The sequence below is a fragment of the Puma concolor genome, chromosome B3 (genome assembly GCF_028749965.1).
Source record: "Puma concolor isolate L17-30 chromosome B3, mPumCon1.1.hap2, whole genome shotgun sequence".
In the NCBI taxonomy this organism is placed as follows: Eukaryota; Metazoa; Chordata; class Mammalia; order Carnivora; family Felidae; genus Puma; species Puma concolor.
In genome coordinates, this window is record NC_141672.1 from 96,525,939 (window position 1) to 96,547,841 (window position 21,903).

General features: G+C 39.0%; 1 protein-coding gene across 2 annotated transcripts in view; it reads left to right on the top strand.

Moving 5' to 3' along the window:
* The window catches only part of SCG3 (secretogranin III), a 34,150-nt gene extending 12,612 nt beyond the window's left edge, over window positions 1-21,538 (top strand). For both annotated transcript variants that reach the window (XM_025919618.2, XM_086710688.1), the window contains 5 exons: window positions 983-1,099; window positions 3,493-3,576; window positions 5,451-5,582; window positions 16,090-16,170; window positions 21,222-21,538. In XM_025919618.2, coding sequence (XP_025775403.1) covers window positions 983-1,099; window positions 3,493-3,576; window positions 5,451-5,582; window positions 16,090-16,170; window positions 21,222-21,340 — 533 coding nt within the window. In that variant the 3' untranslated portion in view covers window positions 21,341-21,538. The remainder of the gene's footprint in view (window positions 1-982; window positions 1,100-3,492; window positions 3,577-5,450; window positions 5,583-16,089; window positions 16,171-21,221) is intronic.
* Window positions 21,539-21,903: the final 365 nt, after the last annotated feature.

Consider the following 21,903-nt stretch of genomic DNA (forward strand, 5'->3'; position numbering starts at 1 on the left):
ATTGCCTACCAACTTCATTTGTGGGAAGGATGGAAAGATGGAGGGAAAGGCTAGGAGTATTTAGAAGAAATCCTTCATGGCCACTCAAAGAATAGGGAAAATGGGCTCTCCTCTAGCACCTTTCTTCAAAAATGGAAATTTTTTTTTAATTTTAGAATTTATATATATATATATATATATATATGTATATATATACACATACACATACACACATATGTGTATGTGTATATATATGTAGATGTATATAATAAATATACATAGTTATATATTCTGAACAACTATGGAATGATCAGCCGTTTTCTATCAAGATGCAGAACAGTATGTCAAATATGAAGAGTTCCCAAGAAACAGTTAATAGTGGTTACCTGCAGGGAGTAGGAGTTGGGGGATAGGAAGAAAATGTTATTTTCACTATTATTTACTTCTATACTGTTGGAATATTTTTAGTACATGCATATATTCTTTCAAATGAAATAAAGTCTAGAAAGCAATATATACTGCTATTAAAAAGTCAACCTCACATTAAATAAATAAAGATACATGTATGTTTTTATTTTCAAATATTAAGTTTGATTAATGAAAACAGGCCATTCTTGCCCTCAAAAACATACAGCCTGAGTAAAGAAAAATTGGTGGGTCACCAATCTTACAATTTTCTTTTTGAGTTCATATTACCTCAGGTTGCAAACTGTCTCTTTATCATCTATTAGTAAAATATTTTAGATTAAAGTAAATCTTTTTAGAAAAGTTATAATTGCCCATTTCTGAAGAAGTTCAGTACATCTATACATTATCCTATATTCCCAATTCCAACTCCCAATGCCCAAGTCTTATTACACTTTTTATAAATTAAATATATGTGGTTTCAGCTATAAATGTAGGGAGAAATATTTCAATCAGATGCTGTACTTCATAAATTGACACTGAAAGAGGAAGCTATACTCCACTAGTTTTTTAAAAATTATTTTGTCCTTTTATATAGAAAAAGAGGCGAAAGAGAAAGAAACGCTGATTACGATCATGAAAACCTTGATTGACTTTGTGAAGATGATGGTAAAGTATGGCACAATATCTCCAGAAGAAGGTGTTTCCTACCTTGGTGAGAGTCCAATCTGTTTTGTTTTTACTATGATAGTTTTCACTGTCCAAAGTCAATTAGGGATTTGGCAATAACTACTTCACAAATTTTATCATTCATGCCAAAACAGTCTGAATTGTCTGAGTAACCAGAATTGCCCAGCTTGATAATGCATACAAATAAAATTAACCAGGAGTTTTCAATTCTTTATAGAAGCAGCTTGAGTATAAACATTTCATTTTGTCTTATTAACATTTTCTAATATCTCCATGGAGACCATTTTATTAAAATTTGACCTCTTTTTTTTCAATTGTTTTTGGATAGTCAGGACTAAAAGAGTTGATTTTAGCCAGTGAGGTCTGGATTAGGCTGCAGAAGTTGTGCCTCCTGGTCCAGTTCTGCCACAGACCAGTTTTGTCCCATGGGGCAAGGCACTCACCCAGCTGGGCCTCAGTTTCTACATTTGTAAAATAAAGGATGTTGTGAACTATAATGGGGCTGGTAAACTACTGCCCATGGATCAAATCTGGCCCATTGCCTATTTTTCTATAGCACACCAGTTAAGAATTACTTTTACGTTTTTAAATGGTTGAAAAAAATATAAAAAAAGAATAGTAGTTCGTGACACTAGAAAACTATATAAAGGGGCACCTGGCTGGCTCAGTCAGTAGAGTGTGAGACTCTTGATCTTGGGGTTGTGAGTTCGAGCCCCACATAGGGTGTAAAGATTACTTAAACAAATACAGTATTTTTTTAATTAAAAAAAGAGAAAACTATATAAAATTCACACTTTAGTGTCCATAAATGAAGTTTTATTGGCACACAGCCACATTCCTTTGTTTCAGTGTTGTCTATGGCTGCTTTTGTGCTACAATGGCAGAGTTGAGTAGTTGCAACAGAGACGATATGGCCCACAAAGCCAGAAATATTTACCATCTGGCCCTTTGGAGAAAAAGTTTGCTGACCTTTGATTCTTTGAGCTTTGTGCATAAGCTTGGATGTTCTTTGTGCATGCAGGTTGTTTTGTTTTGTTTTGTTTTGTTTTTTAAAGCCTTTGGTTTTCCTGCTTGGTCTAGTTAACCAATAAGTACCATTTATCTCTGATGTCCTTTGGGGAAGGTGACCTCATAGCCCCTTACTCTGATCTCTGATAGAAGAGGAAGATTGAACAGAAGAGAAAATCTCATAGGGCAAAATAATTCAGAATTACTCTCTATGAACTCAATTTTTTTTCCACATGAAGATAGTTTTACTGTTTTTTTCTCATTATAAAAGAACATATTCATTTAAAAAAATCAGTCAGTGAAAAATTATGTTAAAAAAGAAGTAAAAAAAAGTCACTCATGATACCAGCACCCAGGTGACAGTCTATTTGTACCTGTTCAGATGTTTTTCTGTGTGTGTATGTGTGTGTATGTGCACCCATGTACCTTTGTCATTTCTTTCTTTGTTTTATCTTTAAAAAAAAAAAATGGGCTCATGTTATACATAGTACTTTGTGGCCTATTTAATTCAACAGTAGATCAAAGACATTGTTTCAGATCAATCATTGCTTCATACCAATACCCTGTAACTCAGAAATTCCATACTTAAGTCATTTATCCTATGGAAATAGATTAGAAATGCCACAAGGCTTAGGTACAAGGTAGATATTTCCACTACTACTTATAGCTGTGCTTTCCAGTATGGCAGTGGGAAGGGAATTCATTGCCTCAAGTAACTGAGGAGTCCAGGGATGGGGATAGTCTGACTTTGCGTTTGTAAAGTCCACCAACAGTGTTAGGAATCTATCCCTCCCCATCTCCCAGCACTGACTTTCCATATGTTGATTCATTCTAGACAAGCTGCTCCCCTATGAAAAAAAAAGATGGTTGGCAATCTCCATCCTCACAGTACAGCACTCCTGGCAGGAAAAGAGCTTCTTTCTCCCAGTGGTCCTAGCATTGAATCTCATTGGCCTGGCTTGTATCACATGCTCCTCTTTGAACCAATCACTCAGCCCAGGGTGGGTGTAGACCCTGAGGAACCAGGCCTGGGTTATTACTCCCCACTTGAGGCAAATATGTCGAGAATGGGAATGGTCTGTGTTCTCTAAAGGAAAACCAAGGTATAGTTACAGAAAGTGTTGAGGAGGCCCAGACCACAGGTGTCCATTAAAGGCTTCAACCCTGGACATGTTCTAGCAGTGGCCACAGACATGTGGAAGAGGCTTCTGCAATTAACTGAATAGGAGGCTGAATTAAGGATCCCAAATAGTACGGAATAGTAAATTCCTAGAAATAAAATCCATATCAAAGTATCTTAATTGCAGTATTAATATTGTGGAATTACGTTGTGATATTTCTGGTAAGGATTAAACAGTTGATATCATCCTTCAGAAAATAAAATTATATTTTTTCTCTTCCTCACTCCAGAAAACTTGGATGAAACTATTGCTCTTCAGACCAAGAACAAGCTAGAAAAAAATGTTACTGACAATAAGAGCAAACTTTTTCCAGGTATGATTTATATAACTATTTTTCTACCTTTGAGCACAATAACCCTTTGAGTGGTAAATAATGGCTTTAATAAACATTGATAAATAATTAGAGATTTCAAAAGTTTTAAAATCTGAAATCCTACCATAGGATTAAGTAGCTATAACCTTGGCTATTTTGTGGCTAGTCTCAGCATAGAAATCTGACCCCAAAAAGCATTGAAAAGAAATGTAGGTCTTTCCTGAAGATTCTTAGGAGGTGGCTCATGGGAAAAGGAGGAACTACATCATGAAATTTTCTACATACATGAAATTTTCCTTTCAGTATTTTTTTCTCTCCCAAGAGCACAGTTTCTCCAGACCACTATCCCTGGTCACCTGTCTACTCCACTGGCTCCCCCTCCCAAGTCTTTTCTCTCCTCTGAGATAGTCTATGCCCCTATGTTGTGTGATTCCCCCTCTTGGTTTCTTCACTTCTGCATTTCCACCCAATACAACACAGAACCAAGCTGTGCAAAGGAGCCTGCTTTGAGGGGGGGAGGGAGGAACAAAAAGAGGAAGGATCACAAGTTCTTAAGCACGATTTTGTGTCCCTTTCAAGCAGTTGTGTACATATATTTGATGGAATACTATATAGCCTTTTAAAATGATATTTTCAAGTAGTTTTCAATAACCTGGAAACATCCTTCTGTGACGATGTTAATGACAAAAGAAAGTGACAAAATTATACTGCAACTATGGAGAAAAATTACGCATCAAAAAATATAGAGAGGGGCGCCTGGGTGGCTCAGTCGGTTGAGCGTCTGACATCAGCTCAGGTCATGATCTCACAGTTTGTGAGTTTGAGCCCCGCATCAGGCTTGCTGCTGTCAGTACAGAGCCTGTTTCAGATCTTCTGTTCCCCTCTCTCTCTTGGTCTCTCCCCCACTCACACTCTGATGCTCAAAAATAAATAAAATATTAAAAAAAAAATTTTAATACAGAGAGATCGTAGCACTAGTGGAGGTTTTCATAATGAGAGTAACTGACTCATTTCTTTTTTCTTTTTTTTTCTATAGTAATAATGTTTTTACTGAAAAAAAACAAAGCTTTTTGTTAGACTGCTTGATGTTTCCTATTTTATTTACAACAGGGATACATTGCAATTGTTTTCAAGTGGTTAGCTACTTTAAGGTTTATGACTTTTTAAAATTCAATAGAAGATAGCCAGAAGGAAATAAATTTTTTTTCAACTCTTGTCCCCTCACTTTTTTTTTTGAAGTATAATTGATATGGAAATTAGTTATTTTTAAGTGTCAAGTGAGCAAAGATTATCCCATCTTGACAGCAAGGGTCCAACTCTCCTCTTTGCATTAGGGTGACCAGGGATAAGGGAATGTGAAGAAAGAGGCAGAAGGAAAGAAGTCCTGCGATAGCCCCAAATTCTTAGGTGCTACTCTCAGTCATAGAATGTTGTTCAAAAATACAACATCATGGAGAGGTTGAACAACAACCAAGTTATTTTACTTCGAAATGAAGACTCAAACTTACTTTGGGAACTGACATATGCCACGTCATTGCCTACCTTGATTATAGTAAGGAAAATAATCTATGTTCTAATGACACAGTAGCAGAAGGGAAAGAACACTAAACCAAAATCTGGAAAGTCGGCGCTTTGGCCCAGCTCTTTTGCTAACTCGGTGCATATCTCTCCCATTCTGGGCCTCAGTTTCCTCGTCTGTGAAATGGGGGAAGGAAGTTGGACAATCACTAGATTAGACAATCACTAAGATCGCTTTCAGCTTGAAAAATGATCCGACCTTACGCTGTACCCTTTCAACAAATTTATTTCTACATTACAAATTGGTTAATGGATAGGAAATAGGGTTCTAACAACAGTGCTCAATCTGATTACAGCACCATCAGAAAAGAGTCATGAAGAAACAGATAGTACTAAGGAAGAAGCAGCTAAGATGGAAAAGGAATATGGAGCCTTGAAAGATTCCACAAAAGCTGATAACCCAAGAGGAAAGACGGATGAGCCAAAAGGTACGGAATTAACAGCTCTAAGTTGGCAATGAAAGTGGGGGAAGCAAAAAATTTCACCGCACAGGTTGATCAAAAATGCACACCCCACCAAATCTGTGAAATCAGCACCATCTGTAGAGAAGAGATTCAGCACATGGTATCTTTATCTGAATAGCAATCTTTTTTAATGGCCTTGAGTCTCTGAGAATGGCAAATGGGTTTTATCTTCTGATGGGCTTAACTGTCCAATGGACTTTTGTGCTTGGAGAGGAATGCTTATGACCACTGTGCATTGTTTAGTGTCTAATCTGATTTATTAACTTATTAAGCAATATTTCTTTAAACATAATTAACATTCCTCTAAATGTTACTTATTTAAGAAAGTAATCAAAATTTACACATTTAACAGAGCATATTTCCTTAATCATTTACAATGATAGAAATGTGACACTCTTAAGGACCTGATTAAAAATCATAAATCCAATATATCAAATTTCCTTAAATAACCTAAATGTCTTTAAAAGCAAAAAGCACACATTAAATGAGCCCAATAATTACAAAACTTATGTTTTTATTGTTATTCTTACACATTCCTGAGGTCCAATTTTTTTCTGCCTTAGTAAGTGTATGTGATACAAAATTTACTTCTTCCCAGGATTTTAGAGAATTTACTACACCCTTAAAGAAAAAGATCCTGGGCAGGGGAAGGGGCACAGAGGACGGAGAAAGAAAGAAAAAGAAAAAGACCTTATGAGGATGCAAGGTCTAAGTTGTTAACCCTTTGATTTCAGATCAGGATGAGGATCTGGTTGTATAGGCCAGTAGTTCAAGCCCCTTTTACTATGAAGTGTGCTAGTTATACCATGGAAAATATATCTATCTTCTGAAACTGTCTATACCCAAAGTTGTGAACAGATGACTTAAACCTATTTTTATGTCATTATGATATATTGACCTCTTTGATATAATTGGAATGTTACATATGTCTGTCCTATCAGTGTCTCATTAGCAGGGTCATCTAGAGGTTTTATTCCCTAGGAAATGAGGGAGTGGGTCTGCGCTGTCTCTCGAGGGCAGGGGAGGTGTGACATTCAGCTAATTTATCATCTGAAGATACACCATTGGGCTCTCCTTTCATTATTTATTATGTATAATCATTAGTGGCAATGAACTGATGGACTTTGCTCATTCCTTTCTGGATGCTATGAGACCACAAAAGCTGGTCATGTTCATGGTATAGCTCTTAATTTTGAAGGGACTGCTTGGCCTATTTACAGGTTCCTAGTCTTTGCTGCTCATATAGATAGAAACAAGTTCACATTCATGTTTGATAATAGATCCTGTTTAACAGTATCTGTATATTAAGTTAAAAAAAAACTAGCTATGTATTTAATACCTTGTAACTTACTAACAGCAAAAAATTACCAACAACTTCCCCTTTGTATCACAACTACCTTTGTTGACACTTAATGTCAATCTTTTCCATTTATGTAAGATGATGATGACAGTGATGATGATGATGGTGGTGGTAGTGATTTTATGCTCCAATTGGTATCGCTTGGGCTGTAGGAGTTCCTCTGTCCCTCCTTTATCCTTTTAGCACTATGCCCAGTATTTTTAAAGTATCTTTGCTCTCTGGCAACAACAGGGTATTCTAGACCCACTGAGTTTTCTCATCCCAAGATTAAAACAAATTCCTCTTCAAAGATTTTTAGTTACTTTTTGTAGAAAATATAGAGATCTGAACCTGAGTTATATAGGTTCAAATGAGTAGTAATGTGGGCCCAGAGAACTGCTTCTGTTCCAGTTACTGGGACTTTTTTGAGACAGAGGAAAAATATATTTTTTCTTAATATATCAAGTTCATGTTGATTTTTCCTATCTAACAAGGCTTTATATTATTTTTTTTTTTTTCTCTAGTGCAGATTTCATAGACCGTCACAGTTCTCTCCTACATCAACATAGCTGATGTCTCAATTCTAATTGTTGGGTGTAGTAGCCTGTGTTGAGAAAGGTTATGATGTTTCCTCTGGGCTCAGGAGGAAAGAACTTGGGAATAATTAATTAATAATGTTTGTCATGGGCATAAGAAGGGGGAATTGGTAATATGCATGCCAGGTTAACTGACTTTTAGACCAGTCACACTGCCTTGATACTTCCCTAGGTCTACTTTGGATGAATGGTAAACTTTTTTAAATGTCTTTTAAAAAAATTATAGCAGGGGCGTCTGGGTGGCTCAGTCGGTTAAGCGTCCGGCTTCAGCCAGGTCACGATCTCGCGGTCCATGAGTTCGAGCCCCGCGTCAGGCTCTGGGCTGATGGCTCAGAGCCTGGAGCCTGTTTCCGATTCTATGTCTCCCTCTCTCTGCCCCTCCCCTGTTCATGCTCTGTCTCTCTCTGTCCCAAAAATAAATAAACGTTGAAAAAAAAATTATAGCAAAATACACATAACAAAAGTGGTCATACTAACCATTTTTAAGTGTATAATTTAGTGGCATTAAGTACATTCATATTATTGTGTTACTATCACTACCATCCATTTCCAGAACTCTTCTCATCTGCAAAACTGAAATTCTATACACGTCAAATAAAACTTCTGATTCCCCTCCCTCTTCAGCCCCTGGCAACCACCATTCTACATTCTGTCTTTGTGAATCTGACTATTGTAGGTACTTCATATGAGTGGAATTATATAGTATGTGTGCTTGTGTGACTAGCTTATTTCACTTAACATAATGTCCTTAATGATCATCTCTGTTGTAGCATATGTTAGAATTTCCTTCCTTTTTAGAGCTGCATAATATTCCATTGTATGTATATACATACCCCATTTTGTTTATCTACCCATTTGTCTATGGATGCTTAGGTTGCTTCCATCTTTTGGCTGCCATCAGTATGGCTATACAAATATCTCCTCAAGACCCTGCACTCAGTTTTGGGGGAATATTCCCTAAAGTGGAATTGCTATACCATATGTTAATTCTACTTTTAATTTTTTGAGGACACACCATACTGTTTTCCATAGCAGCTGTACATTTTTACATTCCCCCCCCCCCACAAAGAGTGTGCAAGGGTTCCAATTTCTCTAAATCCTCATCAGTGCTAATGGATGTGAGGTGGAAGGTGAGTGGTAAACTTTTGATAGGTAGCTAACCAAGAAAGAGTGGTCCTGTAGCCTGAGAAAGAAAGCCAGGAACTGGGCTGCACAGAGCACTGCAGTTCAGCCCCACAGAAAACCAGCATGCCTAGGTCATCTCCTCCAGGAGTAACCCATGTGTAATGACTATATTTCCTGAAGACAGTAAGCCATCATCTAAGTCCTTTGACTGGCAGAGGTGGCATGCTCAGTGCTTAAGACAACACCTTCTATCACTATGCAAATATCCCTGGGAATGGATGCTGACAGGTATCTTTGCTTGTTTTAGGAAAACATTGTGTAAAAAAAGAAATCTGAAGGAGTCGATTCTTGGTAGTCTCCTATTCCTATTTAGGATGTGAGTGTTTAAAGGCTAATGATGAGGTTAGATTTCTTTTCTCATTAGGAATTCCATCAGATACTAAGGGGGAGAGAAAAGAGTAAAACTCCATCCATTTAGTGTCATTGTTTGTCATGGCCCTCCTGAAACATTAGGAAGAGGGTAGGGATTGGGGTTAAAATTAGTCCCCTCTCCATTATTTGGAGATTGAATTTATTCATACTACCCCTGACCCCTGTTACTCTGAGATAAGGAAAACTGATTTCAGTACAATTTAGAAAACACCAACCTTAAGCTTAAACCAAGGGCCAACATTTCTTGAAAACAAATTGAATCCCCAAAGGGCATGTTATGACTCATACCTTTGTATTGACAATTGCTTTGCTGGCACTTTTCTCAAGGATATTTTGTTTCTGTTATAGAACCACTGAGACAACACCTATTGCCCCTGGGCAGAAAAATAAAGGCCTCCATGTGGGTAAAAGCAGGACTTACTGGGTTTTCTGAGACATTTATTCAGCTATAAATACACATGTATTCTGATGGCATGCCTGGCACCATGCTCAGGAAGTAGACCTATTGAAATAATATAAGAACAAATGCTGACCTCTGAGGACTCAAGCAAGCTTTGAAATGATTTTAGAATGTTCTTAACCCATATGTAGGCAAGCCTAACACAAGCTACATACATGCACATGTATCTCCCTTATCGATGAGTCAGGAGCATGCAGAACAGAGAGAAAGTTGGAAGACATTACAGGGCAGAGCAAGGGATGAGGTAATGATCCAGATAAAACCACTTCAAACAATAATTATAAGCAGAACACATTGTCATAAAAGTCTGTAAAGAATCTGTTTTAGTCTTGCAATGTGGGGTGATGGCCCCATCGAACCACAGCAAATATTTCTTAATCATGCCAAGCATATGCTGGACCCTGTGAGGAATAGGAATAATAGTGGACATGGGAATAGTAATACCCTCAGTTTATCTCAGGCTTCAGTTTACACAGCATGTTTCCATGCCTCTTGTTTTAGGTTTAATGTAAAAAAAAGTCCAATTTAATTACCAATAATGAAAAGTGGCATATCCACCTTTGAATATAATTGAGTTAGACTATTGAAAGTCCTGTATTCTACAGGGATTCACATTAAGAATAATCTTTTAGGGGAGCTCCTGGGTGTCTCAGTAAGTTGAGTGCCCAACTTCAGCTCAGGTCATGATCTCACAGTTCATAATATTGAGCCCCACATCAGGCTTTCTGCTCTCAGTGCAGAGCCTGCTTCAGATCCTGTGTCTCCCTCTCCCTACCCTTCCCCGGCTTGCACACGCACTCTCTCTCTTTCTTAAAAATAAATAGACATTAAAAAAAAGAATAATCTTTTGTGGTGCCTGGGTGGCTCAGTTAAGTGGCTGAATCTTGATTTCAGCTTGGGTCATGATCTTACAGTTTGTGAGATTGAGCCCCAAGTTGGGCTCCATGCTTGGGATTCTCTCTCTCTCTCTCTCTCTGCCTCTCCCCCACACTCACGCTCATTCTCTCTTTCTCTCAAAATAAATAAATAAACAAAAAAAGAATAATCTTTTAAAATACTGATTTCTAATTGGTACAGTCATTTGAATGATTCCATAATTATTCCTAAATTTAGGGGTATGCCAATGAAATCATATTTATTTTAATTTCAACCATATTTATAAAATTACCTAATTTTTCAAGTAAATTGCTCTCTGGAGACTAAAGAAAAGTACTTTAAAACTTTATTCCATGATCTAAGTATGGATCTATTTGCCAGTTCGATGTTTACTCATTCACTTCTGCTCTATGAGTCACTGAAAATCTTTTTTAAAAAACCATCCAAAGGATAAGATAAGTATTAACATACTCAAAAAGTCATTCCATTGCTATCATTTGTCAAGTTTATGGCCAGATTATGGAAATAGGTGAAAAAAGTGATCTCTATGATAGCTTTCACCTAAATATTCTATTATTCCCATATCTTCCTTACAGAAACCAGAAAAGAAAAGGTAGCCTATTTAATTAATAAATGGCTAACTCATGTGGATGCTGTTATTTTTAAAGCAACATAAGAGGAAACAATTTGTGCCTTTTATTCAAGCCCCAAGCCATTCTGCTAACAATGTCCAAAAATAGTAAGTACAGTCTTCTCCCCTGTGAGTCAGGAAGGATGCCAGGAGCTAAGTCCAGGCACAGGAGACCTACCATCAACACAGGTTTTTTGAGGATAGCAAAGGAGTGTTTCTTCCCATATATAGAAACCACGAACCTTCTTTTTAGAATTCACCCCTAAATTATAAATAAATAAACCAAGGCTCAGAAGATGAAGTGATTCACCCATGATCCATAGCCAAAGAGTGTCAGAGCCAGGCCTTGAACCCTTGTCTCTTGACTCCTATCCAGTACTCAGTCTGAGTATTTTCTTTGGGGCATGTAAAATGTCATCAATGTACAGAAATTCTTACACTGAATGGCTCTGAGGCCCATGTTGGCATCCATGATCCCATTATCACTTACTTTGTTTTATACCGTTCAAAACTGTAATCATGTAATCTTTACAGAACTTTAAGCATATCAAACTTAATTTTTATAAGCACTCTTTAGAAGATCTACTGTCTTTAGTATGTCCAGAATTCAATAGGTTAATTCTATTGATTTCTACAATGTTTTGTTGTTGTTGTTTTCTAATGGGGCTTTGGGGGTGGGCAGATCAGGTCAACATATCACAGTAAGGACAAATTCGTGTATAAAAAAGCGTATTTCTTTGCAGTGCTGAAAACCAGAACAGCCAGAAAAGGAGGGCTGCGTCTTGATTCTGGCCCTCTTCCCATCTGCTTCAGCATATGTTTTAAAGCTTGTGCCATATTACCTCAGCCATGAGCTATTTTTTTCCAAAGGAAACTGAAATATATTTGAAAAAAATAGCCCAGCTTTCCAAAGTGGACTCTCATGGGCTTTTACTGCACACTGTGTAAATAAAAGGTTTGCTTTACAGCTCCTGACAGGAGGAAATGTAAATAGGAACCAGCTGCTTCTCTCCAAGAGCAGAGGAACACCTGATTTTATTCACCTTGTTACCAATGCTCCAGTAAACTTGTGGAGATCTCAGTACTGATGGCAGTGGCTCCCAAACTTTGCCCCACATTGGAATCACCTCAGGACCATTTTTTTAAAATGATGCTCGGTCCCTACCTCAGGATATTCTAATTTGATTCATATGAGGAGTAGCCTTGGCATCAGGATTTTTTTAATGTTTTTAAAAGTTTATTTATTAATTTTGAGAGAGAGAGAGAGAGAGCGTGCGAGCGAGCATAAGCAGGGAAGGGGCAGAGAGAGGGAGAGAGAGAGAGAATCCCAAGCAGGATTTGTGCTGTCAGTGCAGAACCGAATGCAGGGCTTGATCCCAGGAACTGTGAGATCATGACCGGCATCAGGATTTTTTAATGATTCCCTAAATGATTCTCCTGTGCAGCCAAGTTTGAGAACCACTGCCTTTCTGCCCAGTTTGGTAACAACAACAGGCACTAAATCATTCTAGTCTAAAAGGTGAATCTCACCCAGCTACACTCAGTAGAGGCTCCAGATTCATTCTGGTTCAAGACCAGGCTCTGACCGTTACTCAGCTGTGTCCCCCTGGGCATGTCACTTAATTTCCCTGAGCCTTAGTTCCTTCATGAGTAAAATTGGAACTAATAACGCTTCTTTCATAGAGCTCTGTGAAGATTAAATAACATACAGATAGAGTATGTCTAGCACATTTGTAGATATTTTAAACTGTTTCTGCTATAACTATCACTTAAATTCAGAATTCAAATAAACAATTCATTTTTGTTAAGGAAAAAGAAATCTATGCCATTTATACTTTAAAAAATTGTATCTTCGGGGCACCTGGGTGGCTCAGTTGGTTAAGCATCCAACTCTTGGTTTTGGCTCAGGTCATGTTCTTGCAGTTTCATGAGTTCGAGTCAGGCCCTGTGCTGGCAGTGCAGAGCCTGCTTGGGATTCTCTCTCCCCTTCTTTCTCTGCCCCTACCCCACTGGTGCTGTCTCTGTCTCTGTCTCTCTCTCTCAAAATAAATAAATAAATACTTTAAAAATGTTTAATATATTTTCTTCTTATTATGATTTGGTTTCTATATAAGAAGACTTTGCCCATTTACCCATTTACTTTATTCAACAAATATTTATTGATAGACTATTCTGTGTCCAGCTTTATTCTAGGCATGGGAGCATATCAGCAAACAAGAAATATTTCTAAGGGGGAAGACAAAAAATAAATTTACGTAGGTTATATGATTCAGTAGAAAATGATAAGTGCTATGGATAAAAATAAAGCAGAAAAGGGGATGAGGGTGATGGGGGGGTTCTATTTTAAATTACAGAAACTGTCATAATCATATGTTATGATCTACAAGATAGTAGTTTAGTTTTTAAGTGAATTGCAGTATAGTTTTCTTCAAGCTGCAGTAAACTCATTCTCTGTTATGGGTTGGTAATATCAATATAGTGGATAAAATCGCTTCTTGTGCATTTCATACTTTTTAAAAATTAATATTTTTATAGAAAATTAGTTCCTGAGCAAAAGGCAACCTAACAAGATGATGCCGAGTCCCCTTTTTCAAACTGCCTTAGGCTGGGTTCCTTCTGAAGCAGACCCTGAGAGAAGGAGTTGCGGTCTAATTTAATCGGGAGATGACCACTGGGGGCATAGATACATGAGACAGGGAAAGGAGAGAAGCCCATAGAAAGTGGTTTCACTAGTGGGCTTCAGCTGTGGGCAACTGGGGCTTCCCACTGAGGATCTCTGGGAGGCTGTATAGAATGTTCCTGAGATATAAGGAATATATCATATAAGGAGTATAAGGACATAAGGCTATATCATATAGGGATATAAGGAATATATAGCATATCTGGAATAAGGGAGACATGGGGTGGGGAAGCAACAATGTCTGCTACACTACGGCCAAAACCCCAAACCTTCATTCTCCTAATTCAGAATTTTTAACACCAGATTTACACAGAGACTAAGCTCAGGTTTTCCTTTTCTCAAATAAGCTTCCAATATTGTGATGTATCATAAAGAATATTGTGGCACGAATGCTTAACATTATTTAAAGAACAAGACTATTTTCAAACATTCGTAAAAGTTTCAGAAGCCCTAATTACTTAATATGCTAATGACAAATTATCTATTTGTTAAAGCCCTATGAGACCCACTACTTTGATTTAAACTCTTCAGTTGCATTCTCTAGAAATAGTCTACACTAAGATTTCTTTGTTCAAAATGCCTTTTCTAACTGAATTAATTTGAAACAGGGAACAGTGTTTTTATGTTACCAAATGCAATTGACCTTCTCAACAAACAGGCAACAGACAATGAATATTCCTATATTCGCTGTACTAAAATGTTATAACATCAGCTAGGACTTTGGTCTTCCACGTGCTCTAACATTCTTAAAAACAAAGCACTGAAATCAAGACTTTTTTTTATACAGTTGACTGAAGTGAATAGGGGCTGAAAATTGTAGATCTCTTCTTTTGTCCACTTAACCCTTTGCAAAAGATCTTCTCTGTGCTTCTTTGGGGTCCACATAACATGGAGCCCCACTGGTGAGGCAAGAGTAGGTTTACAAGATCAGGAAGAAGGATGCTCAGGAGGTCACTTAGGTAAATGCAGTAGTGGAAATTGGAACATCAGCAAATCCTAAGGCAGTGTTATTGTTCATGGACTGTAGTCAAATGCACCCAGGTTCAACCCTGGCTCTACAACTTACTAGCCATATGACCTTCAGCATATTACTTTATCTATGTCTCGGTTTCTTCATCTGTAAAATGGGGATGAAATGGGACTGCCTTTAAAAGGTTGTTGTGAAGAGTAAAAGAGATACTGCATTTTGGAGCACAAAGCACAGCCCTTGGCACATCATAAGAACACAGGTAACTCAACCAAAAAGTCTGGGGAATAGACTAGAGGTAACAGGGCTCAAAGGGGGCTCAGAATGGGTGGTTACCACACAGAGCTTTGGCAGCCATTGATTCTTGCAGAGCCCCTGGACTTCGAAGGCTTCCTTTCTTAGGCCACCCAGAATTCTCCAGACTACCTGGTCCCTTGGTGCAGACACTCTGGGCACTAGGGACCTCACCTGGTTTCAGAGATGGCTGGTTTCCTTGAGACAGAACAAGGCTACATCAGTGTCTGTGGCTGAAGATAGACTTTGCTTTCAGATAGTGCAGGTAGCAGAAGTTTGGGAAGACTAGAGTCCAAATTCTGCTTCTGTTATTTCCTGTGTGGCCTCAGACAAGTCGCTTAGCCTCTCTGGGTGTTAGTTTCCTCATCTCTCAGTGGATGGTAATGCCCACTTGCAGACAACAATGTATGTGAAGGGCACCACAGAGCAGGCACTTATCTCACAACACTCGAGGCTCATGGGAGAATGTTTATATCCAGGGGAGTTTTACTAGAATGAGTTCTAAGGTTCATACCCAAACCTTGAAATGAGGCCCAGGTCATCTCTTCATCTGAGTTGTCACACGCTCCCTGCCAGATTGGGCAGAAGACTTGTATAGCAGCCTACACTAAGCCACAGATTTGGACTTCCTTAACGTGACTTATTTGGTGATGGAGTCTTTTCAGGATCTGCCACTCTGATTCAATTCTTGACCTGAGAATACTCCTAACCAGTTGGAAGAACTGGAAGAACATTTCTAACCAGAAATGATGCAGTCTAAGAACTGTTCACCTATCCAGTGAACTGAATCAAAACTCTTCTCTGCCAAGACATGAGACTGCAGTTATGTGTGTGTGAATAATGGCTCCTTGACACTTACTAGCCTGCCTGGTCCTGTGTCCTGGAGTCTCATCTCTACCCTTTCTCCTCAACATCCCCCACTCAAATATGCACACTATTTTGTTACGGATACCACCTCACAAGTGCTTGATGAGTCCAGCATTTATGGTTCTGAACAAGAGTGTGGTCTTTAAAAAGAGATGCAGTGATATTTTATGAGTATTTGCTATGAGTTTTTTTTCCCTTTTCCAGGGAAAACGGAAGCCTATTTGGAAGCCATCAGAAAAAATATTGAGTGGCTGAAGAAACACGACAAAAAAGGAAATAAAGAAGGTAAGGATTTAGTATGGTTGCAAACTGCCAACCTCACCCATTTGTCAGGGGTTCTTGTTAAATAAAGTTTCCCACAGTCAAACTGGGCTAAAGTCTCCTGTCAGAGTCCAAAAACACTCCAGGATACAGGAATAGAATCTCCATTTCTCTTATTTTTCAAAGCCACCTCTTGGGCAAAGGCCTTTTCTTTTACATTTTATTATGAAATGTATCAAACAAAAGTAGAGAGAATAGTATCATGAATCCCCATGTATCCACCAACCACCTTCAATAATTATCAATATTTTGCCCTTTTCTTGGAGTATTTATTTTCATACGTTTTTTAAGTTTATTTATTTTGAGAGAGAGAAACAGCATGAGTGGCAGAGAGAGAAAGAGAGAGAGGAAAAGGGAGAATTCCAAGCAGGTTCCACACTGTCAACATGGAACCTGCTTGGAAATCCAAAGAAATCCAAGCAATTCCAACCCCAACACGGGGCTCGAACTCACAAACTGTGAGATCATGACCTGATCTGAGATCAAGAGTCAGACGCTCAACCAACTGAGACACCCAGGCCCCCTTGGAGTATTTTCTAAAAAGGGAATTTTTTGACCACATATTAGATGGACCCTGCAATTACAAAAGCAGTCACTCACTTAAAACACAGAACAAGACTGTTCTGTTCTGAGTACCAGAGATATGCAAATGTAAGATGCAGCCTCCCCTTGCCCTCCCTGACCCCCAAGGAACTCCCAGCACCACTAAAGCTACCACTAAAGCCTGCTCCCAGCACCACTAAAGCCTGCTTGGCGCTATCATAGACAGGTGCAGTGCTACAAAGGTGGGGGGCACATCTCCTTACAAGGATGCATAGCACTGGGAGAAAGGATTGCAGGAAAGCCTTTGTTGGAAAGCTGAGTGACGAGAGGTGGATGCAGAGGAAACACTGGGCCCAAGACATAAAAGGATGAAAGAGAGTCATGTGTTCTGGGAACTGAAGCCACCCAGTTTCCCAGGAACACTGGGTATCTGTGGGAAGGATCGGCAGCCAGAGGTGGGAGGTGGGTAGCAGCCAGATCAGGAAGGTGCTTGCGTGTCCTGCAAAGGAGGTAAGCTTTAGCCAGGGGAACCTAAATTAGGACTTAATTAGGTTAAGAACTGAGAAATCTCTCTGGCAGCAGTGTGGCTATAGATCGAAGAAATAGGACCCCAGGGGATTGGACAGAGATTGAAGGCAAAGATCTGGAGCAGAAATTATGGGGCTTAAACCAAGGCAGGGCAGAGGAAATAAAGGGAGAAACTTGACAGCAATGGATACAGATGAGTCCAGTATGACTCCCAGGTGTCTGGCTGAGCAGTTGCCAAAGGATGCTTTTAAAATGAGACGAGGGGTGTTTTCCAACTTGAAAGGGCATTCAAATCACCTGCAGAGCTCTTACATGTCCTGATGTCCAGGTCACATCTCAGGACCACTATAGCAGAAACTCAAAGAAAAGGTTGCAGGCATCAGTATTTTTAACCCCCTCCCCATGATTCCACTGTGTAGCTAAGTTTGAGGACCACTGATACAGAGAGCACAATGGGAGAAAGAGGTATTTTCAGTTCCTCTTTAGCCTATGGTCTTGTTAAATTCAGTGAAATGGAAATAATTATCAGCTTTTCACACAGTTTATTTGACTCAAAATAATGTAAATTTCTAGGCTATCAGTTCCATTAAAATTCACATGAACCATATTACATCAAATCTGTCACTGATTGACGAATGAACCATTGTTTCATGTACCACTAAGGAAGAAAAGTTATAACATGCCATCAGTGACTGTAAAGACTTTTTAAAAATGGGGCACCTGGGTGGCTCAGATGGTTAAGTGTCTGACTTTGGCTCAGGTCATGATCTCACAGTTCATGAGTTTGAGCCCTGCTTCAGGCTCTGTGCTGACAACTCAGAGCCTGCAGGCTGCTTTAGATCCTGTGTCTCCCTCTCTCTCTGCCCCTTCCCTGCTCATGCTCTGTCTCTCTCAAAAACAAACATAAAAAATTTTTTAAAAATATACAATAAAAAATGTTTATCTTAGAATGAGTGTAATACAGAAAGTACCAAAATGCATTCTGAAACCAATGTTAATTTGATGGTCCAACAATTTGGAATACTTATGTCATTTCTTTCACTGATTAACATGAATCACACTCCCGGTCATAACCCGCAACATCCTGCAATATAATCTTCAACTTCCAGAAATGATCAACCTAGTCAAGCATGGAACCCTGATGCTTGCATCTCCAAGGCTCTGTGAGCAAATTTCAAAATGACGGTATTGAGTTTGATGCTCCCTTCTGCCCTCAGGAAGTGAGGGTGATGTGCAGTATACCCCCCTGAAGACAGAAGCAGACAGCTTTTCCTCCATTGCCTTCATATGTGCTCTGCTTGACCTAGGTCACCTCTTAAAGCCGGTGGATCTCGTTCCTAGGGTCACACAGTGGCTGCAGCTGTGTGAGCAGGAAGTCCAGTAGCTCTGTTAGTTCTGACCTTCCTTAACCTCTGCTCATGCCCTTTGCTGGGCAGGGGTCTGGGTAACCTGCCTCTCCTTCCCAGAGCCAGGAAAGGGAGGTCCATGTGATGTGATGCTGAGAAGGATGATAAAACTTTATGCACCCTTAAAAAAAAAAAAAAAGTCTGTACTTTTAAAAAAATGAATCACAGCCCTTTTTTCTTTTGAGCCTAACAACCTTAAAACATATTTTTAAGATTAGCAACGTGACTACTGACTTGTGTAATCTAACAGCCAGCTAGTTTTCCTACGGCGCACAGTGAGAGCTGTCTTAACGATAGTTTTTCCATTTCAAAAGAAAGCAAAAATACTTTCCTGTTTGTCCATTCGAATCACCCAGACCTCTTCACATCTGCCCTTGAGCTGTCTTTCATCCCACTAAAGACGTTGACCCTGCAGCCAACTCAGAAAAGCCAGTATTAATTTGAGCTGGTGATAATTAAGAGGCGCCTCTTTGTGCCCTATGAGACTGGAATCAGCTTGTGAGGAATCAGCACACAAATCATATGTGCAGCTTGATTCTGTTTTGTCCTGACAGGGAAAATAAAAGCCAACAAAACCCAAGCACTTACTGAACATTTGTTCTACACCTGTTAGTGGCTTCACGTTCATTACTTCAAGGCCACAGGGTGGTTCAGGGCAGTGACAGACAGACCTGGGTTCAGAACCTGACTCTACCATGACCCAAGCAAGTGACTTCCCTCCTCTGTCCCGTTTCTTCATCTCTGAAATGGGGATACTAATGCTTACCTCATGGAGTTTTGCGAGCAGCATATCAGATGATGGCTGTAAAGTGCCCCGGCTGGCAGTTATGTCTTTAATCTTCAAGGCGAAGCCCTAATGGGAGCAAATGCCTCTCTTGGTTGAGAGGAAACCGGCTTTATCTGAGCCTCAGCTCATTTGATATGATAAACACCTGGCACTTATAGAGATGTTCTTTATAGTTTTCCTTTCATGGGGTGCTCTGAGCTTCTGTTACCCCCTTTCTCCTTTTTTTTTTTTTTTCCTTTACAAACTGACAGAACGCAGGGCTCTCTTCTAGCGGTGGCTATAGCCAAGGTGAATGGCACTGTCTTCAAGGAACTCAGCTTCAGGCAACTCAGAATCTGGGGGGAATCTCCCCAGGTACGCTGTGATGTGGAAGACCCCCATGTCCAGCCCTGAGGGATGTGTGCCATAAATTTTGGTACCCTCCATAGGATGCATTGTACATAGCCATTAAGTGGTGTTTCGGGAAAATATTGATGCTTACTGTGTAAAGTGAGAGAAGATTGTTAATAAGGTTGTATATTATACCGTGATCTTAATTCTGGGTTGAGATAGATATATTTGAAAAGCAAAATATACATACATATATTTTTTCTTTTTTTTCTTTTTGCTTATATATATAACAAAATACTAACTCTGGTTATTTATGGTTAATAGAATTCAGGTTATTTAAATTTTATTTTTGTGTTTATTTTTCATTTTTTAAAACAATGAGCATCAAGGAAGGATGTGGGTTTTAAGCTTTCAGAAAAATGCCACAGGTGTCCTCCTTACTTGAGGATCTCTTTGCTTTTGATGGGTGGTTTGATGGTTTACACAGATTTTTTTGTTTAATTAGGACAGAACCACAAAGCAGTTTCTCTTTATAAAATAAAAAAGCTCTGTGCATTTTTCCTCCATGCATATAATTCAGCTAGTGTGAAAATTATTGTCATTCTTTTTCTTTCTTTCTTTCTTTCTTTCTTTCTTTCTTTCTTTCTTTCTTTCTTTCTTTTTTTAGTATTTATTTTTGAGAGAGAGAGAGAGAGAGAGAGAGAGAGACAGAGCATAAGCAGGGGAGGGCAGAGAGAGAGGGAGACGCAGAATCTGAAGCAGGCTCTTGGGGCTCAAACCCACAAACTGTGAGATCATGGCCTGAGCCAAAGTTGAACCCTCAACCGACTGAGCCAATGGTAATTCTTAATTTGGAAAAAAAAAATGGGTTGTCACATCAACAGGAACTTAACCTGTATAACAATTACAGAAAATCAAAACACCTGGTTCTATTTGTAACTCTTACTACCTGTGTGACCTTGAAGGTACTTAAGCTTTAGGATATTGTCTCCCCAAGTGTGAGTCCCAAACCAGCAGCAGCAATATCTCCTGGGAGCGTATTTAAAATGCAGGATCTGGACCTCTGCCTCAGACCTACTGATACAAATCTGTAAGAGCCCCCAGGTGATTGGTATAAATATTAAGTTTTCAAAGACATGGTCTATGGGCCTGTTCTCCCCATGCTCAAATGATGGTGATACTCCCTACCTGAACACCTTGCAGGTGCGATCATGGACAACAAATGAGACAATATACATAAACACGATTTTAAACTGTAAAGACTGAAAAAATGCCAACATCTAATATGTCTTCTGATGTGAAAGACTGCGATGGAATAGTAGTTGTGTTTTTGTATAAAACGCTTCTTAGTTCATGGCAATCACTATAAGGGGATGTCTCTTTCCTATCTCTGCTCATGACACTCTGACGATATTTTCCAGATTATGACCTTTCAAAGATGAGGGACTTCATCAACCAACAAGCTGATGCTTACGTGGAGAAGGGCATCCTTGATAAAGAAGAAGCCGATGCCATCAAGCGTATTTACAGCAGCCTGTAACAATGGCAAAAGATTCAGGAGTCTTTAGACTGTTTCAGAAAACATAGCTTCAAACACTTCTAAGTCTGTGATTAAAGTAATTTGAGTCAAGGATTTTTAGAAAGTGATGAAAGTGCAGTAGTTAACCTTTTAGAAGTGGTCAAACATAGCTTTCTTGCCATAAAAACGATTTAAGAAGTAAAGTTGTATGTAAGCTGAGATTTTGTATATAGAATCCTTATTTCCTTATAGATTTACATTTTATAATCAGAGATATGCTGCTTTGGAAAGCCTGTAACAGACTGAATTTAAAACTGAAGCTTCTTCCCGCTGTGTCACATAGACACCCCCTGAAGAATTAGGGGGTTCTGTTTTCAAGGCATGCTGGGTATCAAAACACCTCATAGAATATGTCTGTTACAAGATGTCATTTCCATCACCAGTTCCCTTTTGGGAGTTAAAATAAATTAACATTTCCTCAAAGCCTATCTAGCATAAAGGATAGCTCTCTGCTTTTTGGCTGTTCCTGCTGGCTCTTTATCAGGCCCCACTGGTGCAGAAAGGAACCTGGAAAATGGGCATAG